General features: G+C 38.2%; 2 protein-coding genes and 1 non-coding gene across 8 annotated transcripts in view; 1 reads left to right on the top strand and 2 right to left on the bottom strand.

Moving 5' to 3' along the window:
• The window catches only part of ccdc85cb (coiled-coil domain containing 85C, b), a 47,581-nt gene extending 33,228 nt beyond the window's left edge, over window positions 1-14,353 (bottom strand). For all 3 annotated transcript variants that reach the window (XM_058755661.1, XM_058755663.1, XM_058755662.1), the window contains exon 1: window positions 13,098-14,353. In XM_058755661.1, the coding sequence (XP_058611644.1) occupies window positions 13,098-13,797 (700 nt within the window). In that variant the 5' untranslated portion in view covers window positions 13,798-14,353. The remainder of the gene's footprint in view (window positions 1-13,097) is intronic.
• Window positions 14,354-16,159: 1,806 nt separating this feature from the next.
• trnat-ugu (transfer RNA threonine (anticodon UGU)) lies at window positions 16,160-16,232 on the top strand. The gene has a single exon. It is a non-coding gene; the product is annotated as a tRNA-Thr (tRNA).
• Window positions 16,233-16,326: 94 nt separating this feature from the next.
• Window positions 16,327-27,019, bottom strand: LOC131526937 (cholesterol 24-hydroxylase-like). Of its 4 annotated transcripts, none has more exons than XM_058755658.1 (15): window positions 26,814-27,019; window positions 26,619-26,696; window positions 26,137-26,218; window positions 25,940-26,013; window positions 25,032-25,118; window positions 24,819-24,957; window positions 24,611-24,724; window positions 24,383-24,539; window positions 19,207-19,278; window positions 19,062-19,134; window positions 18,888-18,972; window positions 18,514-18,624; window positions 17,551-17,639; window positions 17,062-17,128; window positions 16,327-16,900 (listed from the first exon to the last, which is right to left on the bottom strand). In XM_058755658.1, the coding sequence occupies exons 1-15, from the start codon at window positions 26,945-26,947 to the stop codon at window positions 16,760-16,762; spliced, it is 1,503 nt and encodes a 500-aa protein (XP_058611641.1). In that variant the 5' UTR covers window positions 26,948-27,019; the 3' UTR covers window positions 16,327-16,759. The 4 variants fall into 4 exon arrangements, 3 of the variants coding, with proteins under 3 accessions (XP_058611641.1, XP_058611642.1, XP_058611643.1); XR_009267559.1 differs by lacking the exon at window positions 16,327-16,900 and adding an exon at window positions 18,048-18,138 and having other exon boundaries at window positions 17,080-17,128; XM_058755659.1 differs by lacking the exons at window positions 25,940-26,013; window positions 26,137-26,218.
• Between the last annotated feature and the right edge of the window lie 786 nt (window positions 27,020-27,805).

Below are 27,805 nucleotides of genomic sequence, written 5' to 3'. Positions count from 1 at the left end.
TGAAGATGTTTCACAGGAAAGTTAACAAGGCAACTGGGGAATATTCAAGTTCTACCACTGTTCTCATATCGCTTGGCAGTGTGGTGTATGAAAGATATTTAGAGAAAGAAAGAAAAAAACTTTCACAAATGGAAAAAGTAGAAAAGTAAATAATTCATATTTTGCAGAGGAACTGAGAGTACAACTTGACACCTTCTGAATGAGTTCAGTTGAGACAATCTGAAAGCTATACTTCAGAAGACTAGCAGCTCATTAGACGATTGTAAAAGGCTGTAAGGTGTGCAAGACCATGGTCCTAAAAATATGTGGATGCTTGTGGACACTTAAATCATAGACAACTAAATATCAAATGCATACATTTAATCAGTCTGCATGATATACTATATCTAACGTACCACATAAGATCTGAACAAGCAGGCACTGCCTTTCATTTAACATGGCAATTATAAAAACTCAATCATGTACACTCAAGAAATCATCTGCCTGAAAGCAAAAACTACAGGTCCGTTTTCTGCTGGATTCTGCAAGTGCTGAATCCATGCTGGCTTATGTCAATTCAGTTTTATTTAGAGGGTGCGTCTTTTACACAATCCACAGTCTTTTCAAAGAGTTCGAAGTCATAAACATTTTTCTACAATGAAGTATTAAAGTCTATGTTACAAAACAATCATAAACCTATGGCCTTGGTTTGGGCATATTTAACGGCGCCCATGTTTATGCTTCTATGGTCAGGTCTCCTTGTTATTATCTTCCCGCATTATGCAACTGACCCTGGAAAAACATTACTTCAACATTACGAACCACAGCCATGCCAGCTTCGCTCTTCAAGCCATGTCTTTCCATAAGGGCTGAAGGTCTATCGGAACATAAAAGTGCATGCAGTAGTATGACTAATGCTTCTGTGGTCTCCTTGTGGGATAGCAGAAGTGTGAATTTTGCATGGCTCATCCATGTGACATTTCAAGAGTTCCCGCAGAAACCTGGGGTCATATTCAAATGCATTCTCGCCCATCTCAGTACCACTGAACCAGTGTCCTGTATAATCTCTGACCCCCGAGAGTTCACCGGTCCCACCGGGCACTGATGGAGCCAGAGATGAAACCGCAATGCGGAGATCTCAGGCAAGCTCTGACTTCATCTGATGGAAACGGCTTCAGTGCAGTTTTTGCAGAGTCCTGACTGACACATCTGTGGTGAAGAAAAAAACTCAGCTCAACCAGTGGTGATATCTTCCACCGGATTCACGATTTTCCCAATTAGCATGGGTTGCGTAACATCCTCATTCCTAGTATTCCGAACAGCAGGGACAGTGTCCCTGGTGTAAGGACAGTTTCTGAGAAAAGACATCTGATGTGTGCTGCAGTGTTGTTTTCAGGCTTGTTTCTAGCAAGACATGTACTTTCGTTTGAGAGACAACTGTTGTTCTATTCATTCATTGGTGAATGGGGACTGATGGCGTTTTTGAAACGAGCTTTGACCTCCTTTGAAGTAAAAAAAATAGCAAAGTGACAATACCACAGAAGAGGATAGTGCACACTCCAAAAACACAAAAAATGGTATCCTAGCAACAGGAGACTGATGCTGGAGGGTTTCGCTTTATTCCAGAAATGCATCTAGAGCTTAATCTGCTCAGATCTTTATCTGGTCTGTAAGCTACTTGACTAAAGCTGTTTGAAAAAAAATAAATAAATAAAAATAAATACAGACTTCTGATTACTTGATTGCAGATTTGTTTGTACTTCTCTTTTGCACATATATATTAGATGTATAATAAAAGTTTTTATATACATGTTTTTTACTTCACATTTTATTCAAAGCATTAATTAAATGCACAGTTGGTACAACATTTCAATTGTCTTATTTAAAATTAACAGCAATATTTAAGGTTAAAATCTCAAAATATAAGAAAAGCAAATATCTTTGGTCCTCTGACTGGTCGCCATTTCTTACAAGTTAAATCTTTTTTTTTTTTTTTAAATGCTCATGCAAAGTGATTTTACAAGCACAAAAATTGTCATCAAAAACAGAATGAACAAACAAACCATAGAAAATATTGATGAGGAAAATACTTATGGTATCATTTTTTTCAGAGATTTAAGCGAACCTTACTGCAAAGAGGACAGAATCAACTTATTGAGTTAATAGCTGATAATAAACAGCATCATCTATGATATGGATGTTCCTTGCAAGACAAAAAGGATAGATTTATATATCTTCTCTTTAGTTTATTTATAAAGGTCTGTCTGTCTCACAACTCCTTAAGTGTGGAATGCTCCTGGAATGTTGCTGCATGGCTAAAAGCACTCAAGAGCAGAAGCGAACACTGTAGCTTAAGAACATAATCATTCAGAGATGCTGTTCCTTCATGAATACACTTTGTAAAAGCACTTGGCTTTTAGATAAGCTCTTCAGACTGCTGGAGACTGAATTCAGCAAAAACCACAGCAAGACAGTGGTCAAGAAAATTTGATGACAACCAATTTATAAATTTTCCAAACTATAAACAGTGGCTTGGCCTGTTTCTAAGCAGGATGCTTAAGCATTAAGGTAAGATAATATTTTAGGGAAGAAAACCATTTGCGTCATGGCCGAATTGCAAGGTGGGCATTAATTTTCAACAATTCAGCGGTTCCACAATTCTGCAGAAAGCGCTGCAAATTTCCAGATCCCATGATTTGCTAAAATAAGACCAGTGTTGAACTGGTGAGGACACACACTCCTCCAATCCTGTCCTCACATGACGACCGGGATGCCAACAGGATTAGAGTCCCGTCCGAATGATGTGCCAGAAAACCCCCCATCAGGAGTAAATGTCTACAGGACAGGCCATTTTAACCCAGCTCAGAAGGTTTTCCTTTTGCCTGCAGAAATGTCAAGTGCACTTCGAGATGGTCCACTTCTTTATAGCCATGAAAAGGTAGTCCCCAGTTCTTTCCAAAAGCAAGAGGGAATATGAAGATATGTTTTGGGGATTTTAGGTATGGAGCCTCTAAGGCAGGGGTGTCCAATCCTGCTCCTGGAGGGCTGGCGTCCTGCAGAGTTCAGCTCCAACCTCGATTAAACACACCTGAACCAGCTTATCAAGGTCTTAGGCATGCTAGAAACTTCCAGGCAGGTGTGTTGAAGCAAGTTGGAGCTAAACTCTGCAGGACACCGGCCCCAAGCGGACATGGTGATAGAAAAATGTAAGATTTGGAGAAAAATTATAATTCAACACTTTTACATTCTCACGGAAAGACACTGCGTTCCTCCAAAATATCTTGGCATTCTCTCGCAAAACTATTGTGAGCCCCAAAACACTTTGTGTCCACTTGCAAAAGCACTCAAATAGTTTTCCCCTCCGACCTCATCTTATTTCCAACACAAATGTTTTACAAGCAAACACAAACTTTCTCAGGAGAATGTAAAAGTTTTGCAAGAGAACACAAAAGCATTCAAGTTATTCCTTCAATCTCATTTTTATTATCTCAATATTTACGTGATAAACATTGTTTAGGAATTACGTTATGTATGTGGGTCGAAAAAAAGGATACTTATGACTGATTTCATGAAGGCAAAATTTTGCATCGAGAAAATAATACAGATGTTATGAAAAAAGGTCCAACAATTACATGCCACAAATTGGACAAAGTCATCAGAATAACATATGGGACACTGGGACAAAATGTCAAAGGTGAAAGACTGAGACACACTGTGTGAATTTGTTTAGAGAATACCCTCTCCTGGCAGATTGCAGAAACGGCTGACGCTCACAGGAAAATCTCCCTCCAAATTGGCCTGTGATGACATTGGGGACACTTTAGTTAAGTTTTGCCTGACACAATATGAAGGTCACAGTTTGCGTCAACAGAATTGGATTGCTGATTGTGTTCTTTGGAGCAGCTAGTGCCCTGCCAATGTGCCACCTGGTGGCTTCATTAACAACTTCATTACACAGCATTTCATTAGGCAGCAATAAATAAATGGATGATCAATGCATTCCCACCTGGACAAAGCCTAAATTAATGCTACGAATGGCTCTACAAGCTCCAGTGATAAACACTGCTTGTGGAGGTGGTAAAAAATAGGTATGTGCAAAACTATTTCCACAATCGATAAGCGGTGTGTAGCCTGAATGGCTAGTTGGTCTTTAGGAAGCCCTGAAAAAGAATTATAAGGCTGGTTTGGGTTCACCTTTACTTGCGATTAGACACATTTCTATAGGGACAGGAGAAGAGGACATGTTCTTGTGTTCAAATACAACTTGATTGGAACAGAACACTTGGGGTCTTTTTTTTTTTAAGTTTAAATATTTTAAACATTGAGTAAATGAGACTTTTAAGTCTCATTTACTCACTCTCATGCTGTCCCAAAGATGTGTATGACTTTCTTTCTCCTCATGACCACAAACAAAGATTTCTAGAAAAATCTCTGTGAGTCCATAATACAAGTTGGACAAACGTCATAATGCATAATCAAAGTTGACGTTTCAAAAACCACACAAAATGAACATGAACACGGGGGAATGCATAAAACTCCAGCTTATTTTTGCTGAGGTAGTTGGTGTTACCAGTATTACCCTGGAATCAGCGTTGTTTACATTCAGTAAAAAACATGCGCATGCTGAACGTAAACAACGCTGATTAAAATTTCCTCAATCAATGTCTTCTGAAAAGAAATGTGACCCTGGACCACAAAACCAGGGTCAAAATTTTTTTTTGAAATTGAGATTTCTACATCATCTGAAAGCGGAATAAGCTTTGCATTGATGTATGGTTTGTTAGGATCGGACAATATTTGGCTGAGATACAACTATTTGAAAATCTGGAATCTGAGGGTGCAAAAAATCTAAATATTGAGAAAATCACCTTTAAAGTTGTCCAAATGAAGTTCTTAGCAATGCATATTACTAATCAAAAATTAAGTTTTGATATATTTACGGTAGGAAATTCACTAAATATCTTCATGGAACATGATCTTTGCTGCAGTATGTATGCTGTATGTAGGATTTTGACTCTACTAAAGCATAAAAATGCCATAATGTTTGCAGATATTTAAGAAACATGCCAAGTTAACATACTTGTTTATCTGAAAAACAATTCTACAGTCAGTTATTCTCCTTTGAAAATGTGCATTCAGGCCGGAATGTCTGTGTTTGTTATGGTTTGTGAAACCCGCCCACTGCCAGTTTACCCAATTGTATTTCGGCACCGTGGGTTGCCAGTTGGCAGAAAACACAGCGTATTTAATTTCATTCATCGGCCTGTGCGCTCGTTCCTGTTGGTGTCGTTAATCTGGCAACCTGCATGTGCGTCAAGTCTGAGGAGGAGGGGCTGGGTGAAAAAAAACGTCTCCAATATTTTGAATTTGAACTACAATACCTAGTTCAACCGCTAGGTGTCAATCCTACATACAGCACCTTTAATATCCTAATGATTTTTGGCATAAAATAAAAATGGATAATTTTGACCCATACAATATATTTTTGGCTATTGCTACAAATATACCCCAGCGACTTAAGACTGGTTTTGTGGTATTTTAAACTATAAATAATCTCTTCCAACTGTCAGACGGTGTCAACTTTGTGGGAACACACACTTTATTACATAATACATGATATTAATTCAGAGATGACAGATTATTTTTCTCATCTCTGTCTGTGTTCAACTGAGGAAAGAAAATACATTTGGGACAGCAGGGTGAGCAAATGACAATTCTTTTTCTATAAATTGTATGTCAATGGTTTAACAGCTGAAGCACAGCATGCTGCCAGTGCTACAGCTAATAAAAAAGCTTGATAAAACCACTTGTTTTAATTTTTTTTATAAACCTACAAATAAAATCTGAAAACTCAGCACTCAGTGTTGCCAACTCAAGGACTGGACTCAACTCAAGATGACGAGTTTCACAGAATTTACAGACCAATAGTTATTCAAACTATACGCTCGCTTGTCTTATCTCAGTTTGTATAGTCTCACGTGGAGTTCAATGAGCGAGTCTTACTCATGTCTCGTTATTCAGGTTGTTGAGAAAGGACTCACTATTGTTTAATAAGGAATGTGGGATTTCGTGACAGACGGCCTTTCTGTCTGACTAAAGCCAGCTGAGAGAGAGCCAAACAACCAAGACAGACAAGACCTGACACTGTTGCCAAGCCACATATAAAGTGTAGAATATGGTTTCTTGTTGCATTTTCTTTGCCCTTTAAATATGCCATGGATTCATTAATGTCCTGCATGCTCTGACAACACACATAGGAAGTCTTGTTGAAGAATACCATGTTGTGATTCATTCATCTTGTGCATACCAGAAAAACAAGTTTTAAAGAATCAACACTTCCTACGCTGGTCAGCAGAGTGGCACACCCTTTAAACTTGTATAATATATTAAAGAAAAGAAACAAGCCTGACTAAAGAACTCTGCCAAATTATATGGCATATTTAAGGGGTGTCCAATCTTGTTCCTGGTAGACCACATTCTTGCAAAGTTTAGGTCCAACACACCTGGCTGGAAGTTTCTAGTGATCCTCAAGACCTTGATCATGTGTGTTTAATTCCAGTTAAACCTAAAATCTGCAGTAACATAGCCTTCCAGGAAGAATTAAAAATAATAGTATAAAAGAATAAAAAGATGAAAATGATCTGGTCAACAAATTAAAGTTTAAAATCTGAAATTCCATGAATGTTATACAGCGTCATCACACTAAGATGCAATCTGCGGGCTTGGCAAATGATTGAGAGCTGGCTGAGCTAGTTTAACAGGTTCACTTTGACCCTCATTGGGTCGCTGCCCTCATTCTTAAACTGGGTTCTGTGATTTTACAACCCATTGACATAAGGTGAAACATCCCTCATGAGGTATCTGAGGAACATACGTCCACAGACAGTAAAAAAAAAAAAAACAGACAGATAAAAAGAGATTCTTTTATGAAAAATAACTAAGTGGACTTTAAAATTTCAATTACTTTTTCACACTTTTTTAAAAATCTGTGTGAAAAACGGCATCCTTATAATCTGCATCCTTAACAAGCTCAGCCATTACTGGCATATGCCACATCAAACTTGCCAAATTGAACCTGCTAGGATTAAACCTAATCTATCAGGATAAACTAAAACACCACGTATCAGTCATAACACATCAACTCAGATAACTGCCAAATTACTTCTAGCGCTGCATTTAAAAAACTGATTTGAATTGCAATATGACAGACATTTGGATAAATAATTTAAAGTTGCTTCCTAGATATGATTTTGTGGTTTAATAACTACACCAGGAATTTTGTTTTTACTTGTACAGCCCTAATTGTATTTCTAAAGCTGTAGGATGCCATAAGAGATGCAGACATTTGCTGCTTAAGTTTAATTTGGCAGAATTTTTAACTGAAATCAGAGACCAAGTTTATGTTATCATGGGAATCCCATTAGCCAATGATATCCAGGTTCCCACATCCATTCAAAAGTTACACAATAACTCACATGCTAGATACAACAAGATTGCCTGTCTTCGTTTATCTCCCTGGAGTCTCTGAACAGATGGAGCTCGAAATATATGGGCATAAAACACCCATAGTTTCCCTAATAACTGTAGTTGCTGTGTTTTCATTGAATTGATATGACCTAAAATAGATCATTTACAATAACAGTAAATTTAAAAAAAAACAACCCCCTCAAATAACCAAGTATGTGTATTAAATTAGGAACAATAAAACAATAATAATAAATATAGCTGCAAGCAGCAATTACCGGGGTTCAAGCATTTTAAGAAGCTTGAGCAATTATAGATATTTTGAGATGATATTACCCAAAAAGGCTGAAAAATCATAAATCAAATCACTATAAATATTATTTAATGATTTATCCTTTTTGGAAAAAATAGTAATTACATCTAGTTACAACCATTTTCATGTTTTTTCCTGTTATAGTGCCACCAAGAGGTCAGACTCCCCAATTTTTGTCATTTGGCCAAAGATTGAGCTCATTCACATGTGTTCTGAGTTTGGCGAAAATATCTCATTCCATTCAAGAGTTACATCCTTTTTAGTAAAAGTGGCCCTGCCTACTTCAATGTCAAGTGAATCGGACACATGGCCAATGAGGAGTTCAAAAAAGTAGATTTTTCAGAAAATCCAAAATGGACTTCCGACAGATTTTTTTTGTTGCTGGAAACAGATTTGTTTGTTTTGACCCAAGGATTCCAAAGATATAAGACACCTGAGTCTACTACAAATGGTTTATGAGCTATGGCCAAAAATGTCTGAAAATGTAGTTTTTAGCGCTGTAGTGCCCCCATGGGCCGATTGGGGCGAGTCTTTGGATCTCAGCAGCGAGCAGTACTACTACCATCTGACCAAGTTTCAGCTCTCTACGCCTTACGGTTCGGTCTGTTTTAGGGAAGAACAATAATAAAAATCCTTACAATTACAACACTGTTTCAGCACTATGTGCTTGAACCCCTAATAACTACTACTCTTATATTAATAATTAAATTAATAAACAGAAAATAGGGAAAGAGCAACAGAAATTCCAATAACTGTGACATTTTGATGGAAACACTAGTTACCATGGTAAAATTTTAGGCATTTTAGGCGAGTTTAGGCATATGGAATTCATGACTGTTGAACACAAACATAAACATTAACTCAACATTGTCTCAATTACTTTCTTAAAACATGTTCCAAAATGAATAATTCCTATTTTTACTTTATATAAAATGTAATTTCTACAATTTTGATTTGTCTAATTTGTCAAGTACATAAACTTCTATGGTATTTGTAGTCCTTATTAGCAAAGTATGTTTTTTTTAACCAAACAATGGTTTCAAAATTCATATTTGTGGTAGGAATGTTTCAAAACTATGGAAGCACGTTACCGCCACGGAATTAAAAAAAAAAAAAAAAAAAAGGGTTATTGCGACTTTTTATCTCATAATTCTGACTTTTTTTTTCAGAGTTGCATGATACAAACTCGCAATTGCGAGTTAAAGTCCAGTTTTGAGGAAAAAAAAAAAAAGACTGATATGTTCTCAGAATTGCGAGTTTATATCTCGCAGTTCTGACTTTATTTCTCAGAATTGCGACTTTATCTCAGAATTATGACTTTTTAACTCGCAATTGCGAAGAAAAGTCAGAATTGTGAGTTTGTATCATGCAAACGGGCTTCCATACAAAACAGAAAGTTAACCACAGACCTATTTTATTTGTCACTGCAAACTGTAATTGTAAAAACTATTTTGAAATTCCAGAGGGAACCTGTGTCAAAAATTCCAATTCTCATCCGCATTTTGGAATTAAGAACAGAGCACTCTATTATTTGGAAAAAGACAAAAGTGCATGATGATCAACAGGACACTTGTTGGACAGTGCTTCACAGAATCTTGTTTTACTTTTGAAATCTGAATTACAATATGAATATGCTAGCAATGTAGCACTACTTCCTGTCTGTTTAAAGGCTTCAACTCTTGAAACCATAGAGTTGTGAGCAGTTGTGCAACACAGCTTGGGATCGAACATTGCCATGAAATATGAACCTGTCTCTGATGATTACTGCAGCACCATCTGTGCATTGGGACGGCCAACGGCTCGACTGATTGATGAGACCTCTTAAGGAGGAACCTCATGCGCGCACACACACACACACACACACACACTCTCCAACCCATCCACTCTCTGTTTGCCTTACCACTAGCCAATGTCTCAGCAAATACCTCCACAGGTCCCACTTCTCTCACTTATCACCTTCCTATACGGCTATTAGCAGGTCTGAGGAATCCCCATGGAATCAAGATACACTCTCCGAACATCTATGCGCTCAACTTGACCGTCTTATTAAATGACATTGCACCACATATTGAATCCAGGCCACACACATTGACCCCAGGGGATTTAACCATGATAAAATTCATTTCATTGATCGGACAAGCTCAAAGTAGAACACCATGCTGCGCACAAGCCATGAAGAGTTTTTTAGGGTGGAAATCTGATCAAACCTGTCAAGAAAATGCTGTGACGATTCAACCTTGATTTAATTATTTCAACTATTAATTCATTTATTTAGCACTCTGTCATTTTTGGGTTGGGTTTAGATTATTGGATCATGTTTTATAATAAAATACTATTGCACATTTAATTCAATGTGCTAGTGTTAGTCAAATAAAAATTGTTTCTACATCAAATTTTGTATTAATATGTGCATAAGTTATAAATTAGCCTAGCTGCAATGTAAAGGAGTAACATTACAGCTCATGCACATATAACTTATATACTAAATATATTTGTGTTGCACCATTAAACTTGATTGATAAAACAGTAGACTGATTGAACTGCATTAATAAGCTCATGTTTAATGTGAGGCAAAAGACCTTAGAATCAACCTTAATAGGAGTTTTTTTTTTTTTTTGAGGAATCTGCTTAATTTTCACAATGAAATTTTCACATTTGTTTTTTTTTTGGGGTGAAATGTGACTTAACAGTCTTCATAAACCTAAGACAGCAGGCACGATACACTGTCAAATAATCGCTGATGTTTTAAACACTGTTAGGTCACTCTGTACTTACAAACCATTGCCATATTAAAAGCAATTGCGCAGACAAAAGCTAGCCAACCCATCAGGAAGCATTTTCATTTGTCACTTCAAAACTGAGAGTCAGGAGTCAGGAGTCAGGACAGCCTGTGTTCAGCACAATACTACCGTCCTTTCATCTGAAATCCTGGTGCTGCTGAAGTGCAGCTAAAGCCAGGCTTAACATGCCATTTCATTACAGTAATCAAACAGTCAGCTCATGTGGGTTTTTAGGGCTTGAATAGGGTGATCGCATTGATTTCTTTTTGTGAGCCCTTCCACGGCACGAGAAAACAAAGACCATCAGCAAATCCAAAATCCATACACACGATTTACTTGTAAAAGCAATTAACACGGGACCTTCACTCAGGACCACACTCACATGCGATACTGTTGTTTTATTGCTCTGAGGTGATTAAGGCACTTACCACGGGGGTAATTAGCTACAACTTCAGTAATATTGTAAGACCTAAACTCTTACGTTTACGGTTACCTGTTAAGTATACACAATTAGTATAATCATTTACATTTGTACATAGTTCACCCAAGCTGCTTTGCAAGCTTACTCTTCTAGTTTCATATCACATACAGGACTTAAAACGAAAGCATTAGAAAATGATTACCCTTATAATCTTAGTATAGCTCTTTTACTCACCCTCAAGTAGTTCCAAATTTCTTTGTTCTGCCGAACACAAAGGAAGATATTTTGAAGAAAGTTTGTAACCAGGCTGTTTTGGGGCAACATTGACTTCCATAGTAGGAAAAAAAAAATACTATGGAAGTCAATGGTGCCCCAGAACTGCTCTGTTTCCCACATTCTTCAGAATATCTTCCTTTGTGTTCAGCAGAACAAAGACATTCATACAGGTTTGGAACTACTTGAGGGTGAGTAAACGATGACAGAATTTTCATTTTTGGGTGAACTATCCCTTTAAGTCTTTATTAAGCCTAAGTGTTATTAAATTAAATTTCACAGGAGCATCTTAAAACTGCTTAAACCTCCAACCTCAAGCAATACTGTTAAAAACCCATGAAATGGCATGCCAAGTTCAGTTTTCTCTGTTTACATATTTCCAATTAAAACAGCAAGTACTGTTTTAACTCACACACATTTAACTCAAATGATCTCTAATTAAGACTGTAGAATGTGTGGGAATACGGTGGCACAGTGACTTCAGTGCACATGTCATGAGAACTCCAGCTGTGTTATTATTAAATGTGTGGAACATTCTCATTCTAAATAGAATTTGACTGGAGAAAAAAAATTGTACACGCCCATTAGTGAAAGATGAGTAATCAGTATTTTTGGTTTGTTTTCCTGACAGACAAAAAAAAGATGAAAATGACTCTTTTTTTTTTTTTTTCATTAGAACAGTAAACAATTATTTAGCTGAAACCGTGATGATTAATAAAATGTCATAAAGTCAAATGCTTCCGTCACTTTAAAAGTCACAAAAGCATATTAGGCGATATAAAATGAACACCTGTAGCTCCTAGCATTATATTGAGGTATTATGAAGCGAAATGATCAGTCTGTGCAAGAAAATGAACATTATTTACAACATTATTGCCTATAATCAATAGTCTCAAGTAAATAGTCCGGTTTGGCTCACAAAAGAATCAGTTCTTTTGATATGGTTGTTTTTAAGAAATTGGATGAACCAGTTCACGGCTCAAACAGCACAGATCTACAAGTTCCTCAATCAAAACTCAGTTCAAAACTCACATTCAGACCAAAATGCAGGTGTATATGATCCATGGAACTCATTCAGTGCTCCAGTTAGGGTTAGGGTTAGTTCAAGTATGCGTGAACCAGGCACTTGAATGAAGGTACGAAATTAAAGTTTTTATGGTCTCTCAAGGTATATCTAAAAAGGCTAACTTAATTCATTTCATAGGCTTTAGACATGTAAAACATCCACGTTTCACGTAATTATTGGGTGTTTTAATAATAAAATTGTTTACACTCTTAAAAATAAAGGTGCTTAAAAGGTTAAGGTTAACATTTTTGGTTCCACAAAGAACCATTCAGTCAAAGGTTCTTTAAAGAACCATCTCTTCCGCCACAAAGAACCTTTTGTGAAACAGAAAGGTTCTTCAGATATTAAATGTTCTTTACGGAACCATTTAGACAAAAAAGGTTCTTCTATGGCATCGTGAAGCACCTTTATTTTTAAGGGTGTATATTATCTCATTATGTGGTTATGCAAACTGGTCAATCAGTTATTTGAACCAGTAATTTTATGTTGCCTAATATGTAATTTTTGACTCTCAAAGTGACGACAGCCGTTGACTTTATGAGCCATTGGCATTTTATGAATTATTAAGGACCATGAAAAATCTTTTTTACTGTTCTACTGAAAAAAAAAAAAAGTCACCTACATCTTGAGGGTGAATAAATTAACACATTTTTGGGGTGAACTCTCTCTTTAAATATGTTTACCTGACACAAATTAATTATGTATATATACTAATATATGAATGGCCTTAAAACTTAAAGACATGCATTAAAAGCCACAAAACTCCACTGTCTTTTTATACGATGATGGTCATATACTCACCATTGAGTCCATTGGGAATGCTCCTGTGATGATGTGGAGCAGAGAGATCATCCATTGATCGTCGTATGGTGCCAATCTTGGTTTCTACAGTCTTGTGTATATGATTATGATGATGGTCTGGGCTGCCAGCACTTCCACCGCTGGAGGTACTGCTCCCATCTCCAACATCTCTGACAATCCCAGAACCTCCATTCAGGTTGCTCAGACTGGACTGGCTGTCTATAGAGCTCCTAGATCCCGCGCCATTCCTATCTTCATCCAACATGAGAATGATCTCCTTTAGTTCGGAGTTCTCCCGGAGAACGTTTTCCTGGTTGACTTCCAGCTCCTTGAGTTTCTGCTGATAGGTGCTGACCTCCTTCCACATGGAGCTGGCCGTATACCTCCCAAACCTCTGCCATTCCCGAGACAGCTTCTTACCTTTCTGCCGATCATCATCGAGAAAGCAGCAGAGTTCCCTGAGCTCTTGATTATCGTCTTGCAGTTTCTGATTGATCTCCTTAAGATTACGGATCTCATGGAGGTGCACCTGCAGTCTGCGGTTGACGTCCTTCATCATGTTCCCATGTTCTAGCATTAGGCTCATTTTCTCACTGTCAGACCTTCTCAGTCTCTTGATCAAGTCCTCTTTGCTCCATCTGACCAGTTCTTCATCAGAGATCTTACTCAGGTCATCATTAGGACAATGTTTTGCCATCATGATGCTTACAGAGGAACAGTCTCAGGGTTAAATGTTCAACACAAACCTAACATAGCGCTGTGTTCCAATCCCACGAAACAAACGCAATGTAAAAACGCATTAAAAACCAGTTTCACAGATTATGTAAATAATCACGGGAATCCTTTTACAATGGAAGGCTATGCATGAACTGATTTGTATTCCGCACAAATTTATTCTCAAACCTTCACCTTTATTAACGCCTCACTCACCGATAACTTCACAATCGTGCGTGTATTTAAATATCCTAAAATATGCGTGACATACAAATCCGCGAGCATCGTTGTAAATGTTTTTCTCAAGAAAATAATTTCTTCAGACACGCGTGATCTTACAGGTTTCAAGAGCTGTATTTCAAAAAATAACAACCATAAACAGCGCCTTCATTAAAGACATGCCTGCATTCACGTTACAATTCATCGGAAGCTCCAGAGATCAGATCAGAAGGGGTTTGCCGCGGAGCTCCTCACGCGTGTCAGTGCTCAGGGTCTCGGGTTCGGTTCTCCTTTAGACTGGTGTGAAATGATCCGAGCGGATCTGAGCAGGTTCAGAGATGAGAGGCAAAAGGCAGGATCTGCCCTCTTAAAGAGACAGCACCACATTCTCACAAACAGACAGATTTTAACTCTTTTTTTAAATTATGATTAAATTATTCCCTTTCTATTTCATTTAATTATAATTACTTTTCACTTTTTTTTTTTTTTAATGTTACTGTTGAAAGTTTTTTTGTAGACTATTTATTTAGCCTATTTATTTATTTATGCGGTATGTAGCCTATGTATGTATTTTTTTAGCGAAGGCAAAGTGTAAACCCTGGTAAGTCTACAGTGCACTACTCTGTACATTTTTCTGTACTCTGTACTACATTTTAAAGATCTATATTTTGTTATAATGTAAAGTGAGAGAGGAGCAGATGGGTAACAGAGATATTTTACATTGAGAGAAAAATCCTTTTGCTAAAAAGTGAAAATGGCATGATTTTGTTCACAGGAAACATTAAAGTTTAAACGTTGAAAAAAAAAAAAGTATACTTAAATACACTGTACGTTAAATATGACATTAGCAACATACCTACAAAAAAAAAAAAAAAAAAAAAGTAAATAAACAACAAACCATCACATATACAGTATCAGATCCCCTTGGCCAGACCAGATCTTTATTTAAGGATATTTGAAATTATTTTAACCTACAATAAAACTTAAAAGTAAAAATTAAATTAATTGTTTAATATTAACCACAGATTTACATCACTGAAAAAAGAACTGTACCTATGAGTTATTTTGTATTAACGTGTTTAGAGACATTCACCTATGTCTGGGTTCAATCTCATGCTTCTATTTTCTCACAAAATGTGTTTTGTGAGAAAATTGTACAACAATAATGTATTAAATATTTATTTTTAAATGTTGGCAAATGTAGCATTCACTTCAATGAATGAGAAACCAATAGTCCAGCGGTTTCCAGCATCAGTCCTAGAGAGCCACAGTCACAGAGTTTTGTTCCAACCTTGATAAAAACTCATCTGTAGCTTTCTAGTAACACTTACACCTTGGTTAGCTTGATCAGGTGTGTTTGTTTAGGGTTGCAGTGAAACTCTACAGTGGCTACTGTGGCTCTTCAGGACTAGCCACTGCATGTTTAAATTTCAGTGAGACCTTAACATGACAGTTTTTGAGTAATTGTTAAAAAGTATTTAAAACCATGATTAAAAAAGCGCTTTTTGGCTTGACTATAACTGTTAGGATATCGATGCAGACCATGGACGTAAAGATCAGCTCCTGAGGGCCACTGTCCTTCAGAGTTTAGCTCCAACCCTAATTAAACACACCTGAAGCAGCTAATTAAGGTCTTCAGGATTACTAGAAATTTACAGGCAGGTGTTTTGGAGCTGGTTGGAACAACACCCCTCTGTAGGACAGGGCCCTCTAGGAGCTGAGTTTGACACATGTGGTTTACGGCAGAACGTGATTGTGGAGAGTTTTGTTGGTGAACTTCGCCCTCTTGTGGACAAAAAAATTACATCCGGGTATTACTTATAGGCAACGAAAACATCGACCAACAATCCATAAAAAATGATTTTAGGTTAACTGATACATAAAATATTTACTCTTTTTTAATAAATTATTTGAATACCTTAATAATTAATCTCGATCTCAATTAATTCTTATATTTTATTTTTAAGAAAGTTGTAAATTGTCATATTCATGCTTTTTGGCACATAACGTAAAACTTAAAAAGAAAGTGCTAAAACTTTTTGATTACGCTACTAGACATAGCATATGTGATATATATTGCGATATGACTTTGATTAAATAGCAGTTTCTTCGCCTCAGCTGCCATAGCTGGCTCCATAGCTCAGTGGTTAGAGCACTGGTCTTGTAAACCAGGGGTCGCGAGTTCGATCCTCGCTGGGGCCTGCACGGAGGTTGTTTTTCTTCAAACATATTCGTAATATGTTAAAACACTTCAGTAAAAAAAAAAATAAGTTTCACCTAATACTAATAAGAAATACTCTATTTTAAGAGTAAACCAGCTTTTATATTTTATTGCATTGTGTTAAATCTCTTTGGTTGAGCAGCATATAATATAAGATCATTTATAAGACCATTTTAAAATCAGATCATTCAGATGATTCACGCAGTTTTACAATTTTACATTTTTAAACATATACCAGATACTTTTTTTTACCACTGAATGTTTCACTGAAATTGTTAAGCTGATTCACCAGTAGTTGATTCTCATTGAGCATGTAGCCTGTCATATTTATATAATGAATTTAAACAAAAACCTTAAATCACCATGATGAGGGACTATGATAAAACTGCATTAAATTAAAAGTACAGATGTACCATAAATGATTAGCATGTTAAAACTTCTGTGCTCAGGTTAATGTTTGAAGGTGATGTATTCACATTTGTCACAAAACAAAGGCCTTAAACATGTCCTATGAGCAGCGTTTAATGTGGCAGATCACTCCGCTCTTGGGCCGCAGAGTTCCCGTGTCTTTAATGTCAAAAGACTGTCCAGGAACCAGACTGAACTCAAATCTCTGAAGCAGCTTGGCAAGCACAACTTTTGCCTCCATCTGAATTTAGAAAGACAACAGAGTGGTCAAGATCACAGCAAATTTGGCACTTGGAAAACAATCAAATATCTAAAGTAATCCAAAACATGAGCCTGTGTGTTCTGAAAGTCTAAAAATTCTGAAGGAGAAAGGGAGGTACAAAAGTTTGTGTGCTTCATCACCTGTGAGAAGACCTGCCCCAAACAGGTTCGTGGACCAAGTGCAAATGGGTAGTAGCAGTAATAAGGCCTTTCAGATAAGAACACAATTAGAAATCAACGGATTTGATGCCAAAATTGTAGTAGTACATACCATAATTATGAGATTATGACTGTAAGAAGAGCTCATGTCCTAGTTGAACTTGTAATTACAACTTGTAGACTTGAATTATTACGTAAAAACACTCAAACAATACAAGCAGATATAAAAATACAGTTTAATGTAGCTAGCACAGATTTCAAAAGGTGCACAGGGTTGTTGTATTATAGCTATGTCTAATGATTATACAAATAACACAGATTCATTTCTTTACCACAGAAATGAATAATTTGGAGACAAAGGCTGTGAACATCAGAGGTTGGCCGCTCAGAATTACGGTCATTATGCTGTGAATGTGGCATAAATGCTGAAACAGAGGGTAAAATGAGGCTGTGAATGTGATAATGACTTACTTTGGGGCATTCACATCAAATCTCTCTGGATCAAACTTCAACGGATCTTTAAAATACTTCTCCATTCTTTGGGAGACATAAGCACTGAACTGTATGGAAAGAGCCAAAAATTATTCAAAATACTCATTTAATCATATACAATGAAATAAGTAAAAGTTATGACACCATTGCTGATAGAATTTATTGCTGATTTGAAATGTTACTGAATCTAAGACAGACACACTCTGTCAGTTTCTAGATTAAAGACACATCTCACTTTAACCTGGCGTACACATAACACACTAATATGCTTCTAATATTCAAATCCGTTAAAGGATTGTTAGGCTGCATTAATTAGGTCAACCAGAACCGGGAACACTTCCCATAACACCCGATGTACTTGTTACATCGTAAGAAGAATGGCATCTACGCTAATATTAGTCTGTTTCTTTCTTATTCCGAGATAACCGTAGCCACCCGATCCAGTCCTGTATCCAGATCAGATGGTGGATCAGCACCTAGAGATGACCTCTACAGTCCTGAACGTCAGCAGAGATCAGGACACCTAGATGAGCCCCAGAGACAGATCCCCAGTGAGGACCTCGTCACCTAGACAGCCATTGGGACAAGACCACGGGAACCAGATGAATCCTTTTCACAATCTGACTTTGCTGCAGTTGGAATTGAGCTGCTGTTTCGTTATTATTAACTGAAACCTTTAACTGAAAATTGAGTGCTTAATCTTGTCATTTTACATTATTGGCACACTATTTTCCTATTTTGATATTGGAAATTTGCTTTGACACAATCTGTATTGTTAAAAGCGCTATATAAATAAAGGTGACTTGACTAATTTTGAAAATGTAATTTTCCTAAACAATGAAATTTTTTCTCCATTCAAATTGACAAGAGCTGCACTTATATTACTAGAAATAGCTGCCCTGGGCCGGTACAATGATGGCTACAAAATGAGCCGATACTCACAGCAACAGAGCAGCCCCCTGGGATTTTCAGCCCATTTATAACAGTGTCCTCATGTAGCCAGCGATTGGTTCCTGGAGCAGTTGGGTACAGACGCAGCGTTTCCTTTAACACCTGAAGCATTGAGTAAAAAACAAAGACCAAAATGGATACAAAATGCTTTGTGTTTGAAGCATATAAAATAGGGGTCACCACACTCGGTCCTGGAGAATTTAGCCCCAACTTGCCTCAACACACTTGCCTTGAAGTTTCAAGTATACCAAGCAAGACCTTGATTAGCTGGTTCAGGTGTGTTTGATTAGAGTTGGAGCTAAACTCTGCCCTCCAGGAACAAGTTTGGTTACCCCTGATGTAAAAGAACATCTCTGCAGACCCACCTGAGACAAGTAGGAAAATTTTCCAAGGTCTTCATATGAAATGTCTCTTTTCGTCCCAAGGATTTCATCCACATCTGCTTTAGCCCTGGGAAGGAAAGGAAATTCAAACTAGAAAGCATTGTAATGCAAGACGGATGGAATAGGTTCACATTTCCAATTATAATTTTTTTTAACCTTTTATATATCTCAGGATGTCTCCCTAATTCCATGATTGCAAATGAGAGCTGATTGGCTGTTGTCTCTTGCCCTGCAACAAAAACAAGCACAGTTTATAACTGCAAGGGTTTATGAACAAAAATCAAATGTAGCTGTAACTCACCAGCAATGAAGAAAGTCACAAAATTGTCCAACATCTGCTCATGATCTTTTGCACCATTAACTTTTTCCTCCTCTGAAGCAAAAAATAGAAATTTGGAATCAAATGAACTATATGACATGCTGATTAACCTGATAATTCAAAGACTTAATTACATTTTTCTTAATGTCATGAGAAATCAAATTTGCCTTGATCTTCTGACATATAAGAGGTCTTTGTTGTTAAACCATTAAAACATCCTGCAAGTTTCACAGCTTAAAACATCCTCCACATAATAAACAAAGCATTTATTTAACCAAGCTCCATAAATGGCTCATTTGGATCTGAGATGGCATGTGATCACAGGGGCAGAAACATTTGCATATACACTGCCTCCAGAGCAAAACTGTCAGGGTCCGGGTGATAGAGGATGCCTTGTTCCTCTCGCCAGTCCGAGTGAGGGCTTCTCCGGCGATCCTCCAAGTACGGAGGCATCTCTGAATAAACGCATGCATGGAAGGAACAACGGCATCGGATTCTTGAGAGGGGAATAATGGTGGCTGGTAGCCTAAACAGCACTGGAAGGGAGATAAACGAGACCGGGAGGGAGTTATGCGCGTACTCGACCATGGTTAACTTGGAACTCCAAGATGACGGTTCAGCAGACGCCACACAGCGTAGAACCCTCTCCAAATCCTGGTTGGCACGCTCAGCCTGACCGTTAGTCTGTGGGTGATATCCGGAGGGTGGGCTCGCAGTTGCCCCCAGCTGTTGACAGAACTCTGTCCAAAATTTAGACACAAACTGGGGTCCCCTGTCAGAGACCACGTTCACCGGGAGGCCATGAATGCGGAAAACGTGATCCAAGACAATAGTCGCTGTCTCCCTCGCTGAAGGCAATTTGGGGAGAGGAATAAAATGGGTTGCCTTCGAGAACCTGTCCACTATAGTGAGGACTACCGTCTTGCCATTAGAAGGAGGCAAGCCAGTAACAAAGTCCATCGCTATGTGTGACAAGGGTTGCGAAGGGACCGACAACAGGGGTCGATTGGGGGTCGATTGGAGCCCTTACCCGCAGCACAAATCGGACAGGCTGACATGAACCGTCGAGCATTCCGCGCCACGGATGGCCACCAAAACTGCTGCTTGATTAACCTATAAGTATGAGTCGCTCCAGGGTGGCAAGCTAGTTTAGAAGAGTGGCCCCAGTGTAGGATGTCAATTCGGACTGACTCGGGCAAGAACAGCAGACTCTCTGGGCACCCCGTGGGAACGGCAGTGTCACGTAGAGCCGTGCGGACTTTGGACTCCACCCCCCAGGTGACCGCCGCCACAACCTATTTGGGATGCAGAATAGCCACAGGGTGGGGTGGGACTAGCCTCAGCCTCAAAGATACGCGACAGCGCGTCAGGTTTACCATTCTTAGAGCCTGGGCGATAAGAATTGTTAAACCTGAAATGTGCGAAAAATAAAGCCCAGCGAGCCTGCCTGGAATTTATTCTCTTGGCGGTGCGGATGTACTCCAGATTTGTATGGTCAGTACAAACGTTAAACGGAAACCCCGCGCCCTCTAGCCAGTGACGCCACTCCTCCAGCACCAGCTTGGCAGCTAGTAACTTCCCTATTTCCGATGTCGTAGTTCCGTTCTGTGGGGGTTAAACGATGAGAAAAGAAGGTGCAGAGATGTATTTTCTCATCTGAAGATGATCTCTGAGACAAAACTGCCGCAACCCCCACCTCGGATGCATCCACCTCCACAATGAACTGCAGAGACGGGGTTGTCAGGGGTTGTTAAAATGGGAGCCGAAATGAACCGACTCTTTAAACTCTCAAACGCAGGAGGTGAGATCCGTCAGAGTAAGGGCGACCTGCCTAAAGTTCTGAATGAACCGCCTGTGAAAAGTGGCAAACCCCAGAAAACGCTGGACCGCTATACGATTATCTGCGGTGGGCCAATCAGCAACAGCCTTTACCTTGGCGAGATCCATTCGGATACCTTCAGGCGAGAGAATAAAACCCAGGAGCGGAACCGACCGTGCGTGAAACTCACACTTCTCCACCTTGGTGAATAAATGATTCTCCAGCAGCCGCTAGAGCACTCGCCTGACGTGCTGGACATGATCGCACTCGTTCTGGGAGAAGATCAGGATGTCATCGATGTACACAAAAACAAATCGATCAACCCTGTCTCTGAGCACGTTGTTGACGAGTGCTTGGAGTTTGAAAGGCTGAACGGCATGACCAAATATTCAAAATGCTCCGTATGGGTGTTAAAGGCGGTCTTCCATTTGTCCCCCTCCCTAATCCGAACCAAGTGATAAGCACTGCGGAGGTCCAACTTCCTAAAGATGATTGCCCCCTGCAAGAGCTCGAAGGCCGATGACATCAACGGCAAAGGATAACGATTCTTTACCGTGATGTCATTCAACCCCTGATAGTCAATACAGGGGCGCAGCGAACCATCCTTCTTCTCCGAGCAAGGAGTGGGCAGATTAAGCAGCGCTTCTGCGTGGCGAGGAACTGCTCCTTCAGGGCCAGAAGCGGGTGTTGCAGCCCAAGATGCAGAAGGGCTGACCTGCAGTTGGTCCAGCCGTTCCACCAGCTGGTTAAGTTGGAGCAAAACCTCCGAACAGGCGTGATGAGAAGCCACGAGTTCTTCCTGCTGCCGACCCAGTAGAACGCCCTGCTGCGAGAGGGCTCGGCGCAACTCCGTTTCCTCTGCTGAATCCATAATGTGGTGAGTAGATTCTATCAGGGTCCGGGTGATAGAGGACTCAGATGCAGAGTTGAGAGAAAGGAGATACTTTATTCTCGCCACAAAACACAAAATAACATAAACAATATTTAACTGCTGCTTAGGGAAGCAGAGATTCCAGAGCTGGCCGGCAGAGTCTGCGGACCACACAAGCTGCCAGATCTCCGTGCTATGAGCCCTGCAGCACAAGGGAATAGAGGGTAAGATAAAGATGCGTGACTCCTACACAGAACACGAGCAAGGACAAAACAATCTACTCACAACGAGGAACAGAAAAACAGGGACATATACGGAAGTGGGGGAATGAGCAACAGGTGGGGGAGAGTCAGCTCGTGATCCGTGCACTCCCGCTGCACGATCAGCTCTGATTGCCCAGACCACGAGCTGCCGAACATGACAGGACAACACAGACAGCAAGAGGAGCCGAGAAGGCACCCTGAACCGTCACAAAAACATTGACGAATAGTCATCGTTTCACCTTATGCCCCGCCTACTGGCGTTCAGTCGCTTAATGGCTGACACTTGTATACAGTATACAGATGCACGTTCCCTTTCTGACACTATTGTCTGTTGAAAACCAGGTCATTTTAGACAGAGGGCCAGAATGAGGGTTGAAAATTTTCCACATATACAGTCACGTGAAAAAGTTAGGAGACCCTGTTGAATTCCATGTTTTTCCGGATCAGGACATAATAAAAAATTATCTGGTCCTTGGCAGGTCTTAAAATTTGGAAAATAAACACTTAGATGAACAACATGACATGATATATCACACTGTGTCATTATTTATTCAACAAAAATAAAGCCAAGATAGAAAAGCCATGTGTGACAAAGTTAGGACACCCTATGATTCAATTGCTTGTAGATCCACTTTTAGTAGCAATAGCTAGAAGTAAACATTTTTTGTATGAATTTATCAGTCTCTCACATCGTTCTGGAGGAATTTTGGCCCACTCTTCTTTATAACATTGCTCCAGTTTATTGAGATTTGTGGCCATTTGTTTATGCACAGCTCTCGCCACAGGATTTCAGTCAGGATGACCTCTGGACTTTGACTGGCTATTGCAACACCTTAATTTTTTTTTTTTTTCAGTCGTTCTGTTGTAGATTTGCTGGTGTGCTTGGGATCATTGTCCTGTTGCATGACCCAATTTTGCCCCAACTTTAGCTGTCGGACTGATGTCCTCACATTTGACTCTAGAATACTTTACAGAGGAGTTCATGGTCAACTCAATGACTGTGAGGTGCCCAGGTCCTGTGACTACAAAACAAGCCCAAAATCATCAGCCCTCCACCAACATGTGTGACTTTTGGTATTAGGTGTTTGTGCCGATATGCTCTTTAGGTTTTCACTGTGCATTATGGCCAATCAGCTCCACTTTGGTCTCGTCTGTTCAAAGGTCATTGTTCTACAAGTCTTACGGTTTGTTCAGATGCAAACCATATACTACCGTAAGTATATGGAAATAGGACTGTAAAATAAAGTGCACAATTTTGCATAAACATTACACAGGAATTACCAGTTTTTCAAACTTTGTAAGCATTGTTGTGGAGAGCAATTTAGCACTAACAGTCCTACACAAGCACTTGAAAAACAGTCCTCTTTTTATTAGGTAAGGTTAGGTCTTACCAAACGTACCGTATATACCAAGTACAGTATGTGTCTTGTTTGTTACCACATAATACCACATTTTTCTGTAGGTGCTACACATTTACCATGTACATATCATTAGTATGTACAGTAATGTGTCTTATTAGTTACCATATACAGATACTGTAAGGACGTGCCTGTTTGTACCCACTTGTCTGTAAGTACTACATATTTACCATGTATATACATTAGTAAGTACAGCAAAGTATCTAATTAGTTACCATGTACAGGCACTACCTGTAAGTGACCGTTCTTACCCACACTTGTCTGTATGTATATGTACCAGGGAAGTACACGTACTGTAAAATAAAGTGCTACCAAAAATCCATGTCATGACCCCTTTAAAAGTGACTTCAGAGGTCATTTAACTTAAGCCATTTTGTAATCAAGTTTGTGCTGTATTATAATTGCTGATCTATGTAAACCTGTGTTAGACAGACATCTTAAGCCATCTTGAGCTACATAAAGACAATGTGTCACATTTTGTCCACAGTTATTATTAACTGTACAAAATTTTTAAATGTGTTCTAAGACTCCGGTAATATGTTCCTTTCGATTGCATTTTGGTTCACTTGTATTTTAACTATAATTGCTTAACTGTTTTAAGTATTTACCAAATGTTTCACAATCGTTAGGTTAGTAGTATGGCATGATTAAATGGATTATTCTTTTAAAAAGACATTTAATTAAATGATTAATTCCAATTTTTAAATGTGCACAATTTTGCAGCCAATTTAATTCTTATCTGTTTAAACTTAACCTTTAATGTCTCAGCTGTTTGAGAGCCACATACCTGCTGTTTTGAGGATTTGTGTGAGAATGTCTTTGGGGACGTCTTCTCCATTTTCTATTGCTGTCTTCCTTTTTTGTATCCATTTCTCTCCCGTTTTACGCAGGAGTTCAACTGCATCCTTAATTTGCTGCACGGTCTTCCAATTCTTGGGGAAAAGCTGAGGGGAAAAATAAGATTATATAGCATTAACCCTAATACCTTGGAGTATCTTTGGATAAATTCTCTTACCGCAAAGAATGGGTCTCTGAGATAGAACACCATGCCCTTTAAACACAGCTCTACTGCATTCTGGAAGGGGCTGTCAGTTTGCTTCAAAAAATTTAAATCAACACCGAAAGCCGCCTGTGGATGAAAACATACAAAGTGTTGATTAACAGCTAATTTGACTTTCCATATATTAGACCTTTCTTTGAATAAGCGGGAAGAAGAGTGAAACCTTGCAAATGACGTCGAGTGTGACACAGTTGACCAGGTCATGCATGATGGCAGGTGTTTTTGTGTCGGCTATTTCCTCCAGATGGTCCATTAGGCGCTCAGACATCTCGTTAAAAGTGCCCATCAAGCTTCGTAAGTATCTGATGGATAAGACAGCATCAGCTGAGGTGCATCTCTATCTCATTTCAGTATATCAGAGATGTTCTTGACTCACGTGCTGCTAAAAGCCGGATCCATGATGCGACGCTGCCTGTACCAGACGTCATGGTCCGCAGCCGTTATTAGCCCAGTTCCCATGAACCTGAGAAGATTGAGTTTCTTTTAATTCAACTCAGGTTACACCATGACATACCTTGCAATTGTTTTATTTTGATGAATTAATCAGTATATCATGTAATTAATTTGACATGTAATTAATTAATCTGTAATTAAAGCATAGCCTTACTATATAAACAGTATGGCAGCATCCGAAATCACACACATCCCGACTATATAGTATTAAGAGTACATATCATATAGAACATACAGCACTTTTTAGCAGTCACAAAATAATTACTTAATCAAAAGAGGCACCTATTCAGAAAGTATGCAATTTTGGACGCAACCTAGAAACCCATGATAACACATCATTGTTTGCTTCAGTGTGACAATAGTATTTCTTTAAATTGATCACACTCTGTAAGACAAATGGACAAATGTTCAACATGGTTTACCATTACACGTATTAGTTTCCATTATTTGTTAATAAACCTTGTTTTTATATTTTTTTCAATAAATTTTTTGTCACAGTGGGTTAGATTTGAGGACCCTATGAAAATGTTTTTCTCTTCTATATTGTCGTATTTTCTATTATCTGTACTGTCTCCTCCAGTCAATTACACATATGAAGGCATATCGATTTAAAGCTATTAATGATTTACATAAATCGTGATATAAATTGAACTTTGGAACACAACAAAATTCACATTAGCTTATGTTTGTGATCTCCTGCATTTGTATGCATATGAATGGAAGTCAGTGGAATAAAAAGTACCAAATACCACCCCTTTTAATTTACTCAATGTATCAATGTAGACTACACCTAGCAATGCTGTGACATATCCAGAACAAATTAAAGCTTACCTTTTTCCAAACAAGTTAAAGAGGCGTTTGTAGACAACGGGATCTTTGAGATACTTAGGTGACATCAGCATTGTCTACAATAATACAACAGTGTTTTTTTTTTTTTTTTTGTAATTCATTTATTTTTAGATTTTTTGTTTTGTTTTTGGCTTCTGATTCTGAACATAAGTGAGATTTTAAATGAGATTATCATTTACCTTTGTAGCCTCAGGGCAATGAACTGCGATCATGGCATGGTGAAAACTGTTTATTCTGTAGACAGGGCCATATTTTTCTCCCCTTATAATACAAGAACATGGTTAGAACATTTGATCAAAATCCCTTTATGGGATTAATAAAGTATCCCTACATCTATTTAGTTTCTAGCTGAAGTGAGGAATTTCCACAACGGTGTTTTTATTATAATTCAATAAATTAATATTTTAATGAACTTCTGACTGAAAAAAAAAAAAGAAAGAAAGAAAAAAATATCAGTTCCAGCAGTTCCTCATAAGATTACATGCCAGAAAATGGTTTGATATTTCTATTCAATGCAAAATTACTACACGTGATAACCCACTTATGTAATCGTGACAAGTTTTGTAGGTGCAAAGTCAAATCAACAAGACATTAGGTAAGTAAAAAAAAAAAAAAAGTACAACGATTCTGATGGATTCATACATAACTGTTTTGCTCTTACCACTGAAGAAACAAGTCATGTATAATGCTGTCCGACTTCATTGCTCTAGCAAAAATTGGTGCATGTCCCAGCAGAAAACTGTCAGGGTATCAGTTTTCATGTTAATTTTTCTGAGATTGTGTTTTATTGCAATATAAATTTATATAGTTGTATGAAACACAAGTTTAAAGAGAACAAATTCTTAAAGTTTATTACCTGTCCCTTGGAGGTCCAGGTATATGATCATATTTCTGATGAACATGACGAACATACAGACAATATGCAAGAAATGCACAGAAAACAGCAGCAAGCAGGTAAAACACAATATATGAGACGCATTCTAAGATCATGATGGTGCTGTACAGTAGCTCAGTGTAGAATGTACGTCTGTCTTTTATTACATCAGATATCAAACGATGTATTTCCGGGTGTCTGGACATTGTTTTTGGACGATAGAGGGCAGTCTTCTTCCATTCCTACATTCTAAGACCAATGTACTGAGGCGCTAAAAAACACTTCCCAGTAAGCAAAAAAAAAAAGACTTCACAAAAACATATTTGTATACATTCATTAATATTGTAAGGGATATAAAGCATAAATGTTTATTTCAGAAAAAAGTGAGATTTTATAAAAACATTAATCAATATATTATTCCTCTAGACATGGAATCTCTTGTTTCTTTCCCCAAATTTTCACTCATGTCTCATCCAATGCACAAAAAAAATATAAAAGTTATTAGTATACCTGGGCCTGTATTCACAAAACATCTTGAGGCTAAAAGTAGCTCGATCATAACTCCCTGATTTAGGATGGGCGTGTCAGTCCTAAATTTAGGACTCCTACATTTTTGCTCTAAAAGTATTTCACAAAGTGTTTTATCACTAAAACTAGCTCCTAAATCTGTGAAACGATAGGAGTAGTGAAGAGGACTCCTAATTCACTAAGACCAAGCCACAAACTATCCTAAAATGTCTGCCTCGGAACGTAAACAATTTAGAAATATTTGATGATAATAAGCTTTTATAAAGGTATCGCCTTTGGTTTTGGAGGTTATCCTTAGATTATCTTTATTTGACCCTCTAACTCTAGCACTCTCTTTTCTAATTCTATTCTTTAAAAAAAAAAAAAAGAATGCCCCTTTTAGAGTTTACACTCTATTCATTTACTAACTGCTTGTTTAAAAAAAATAAAAATAAAATCTAACACTA

The sequence above is a fragment of the Onychostoma macrolepis genome, chromosome 20, assembly GCF_012432095.1.
Source record: "Onychostoma macrolepis isolate SWU-2019 chromosome 20, ASM1243209v1, whole genome shotgun sequence".
Classification (NCBI taxonomy): Eukaryota; Metazoa; Chordata; class Actinopteri; order Cypriniformes; family Cyprinidae; genus Onychostoma; species Onychostoma macrolepis.
Note: the sequence above shows the minus strand (reverse complement) of the source record. Positions and strands in the feature narration are given on the sequence as shown.

Bases quoted from the DNA above. Each gene is read 5' to 3' on its own strand.
- LOC131526937 (XM_058755658.1), bottom strand. From the start codon at position 26,947: ATGATCTTAGAATGCGTCTCATATATTGTGTTTTACCTGCTTGCTGCT. The intron at 19,279-24,382 runs GTATGTGGCTCT...TTTTTGCTTCAG, and splicing joins ACAAATCCTCAAAACAGCAG to AGGAGGAAAAAGTTAATGGT. The intron at 18,625-18,887 runs GTGGGTCTGCAG...TCAATGCTTCAG, and splicing joins AATTTTCCTACTTGTCTCAG to GTGTTAAAGGAAACGCTGCG.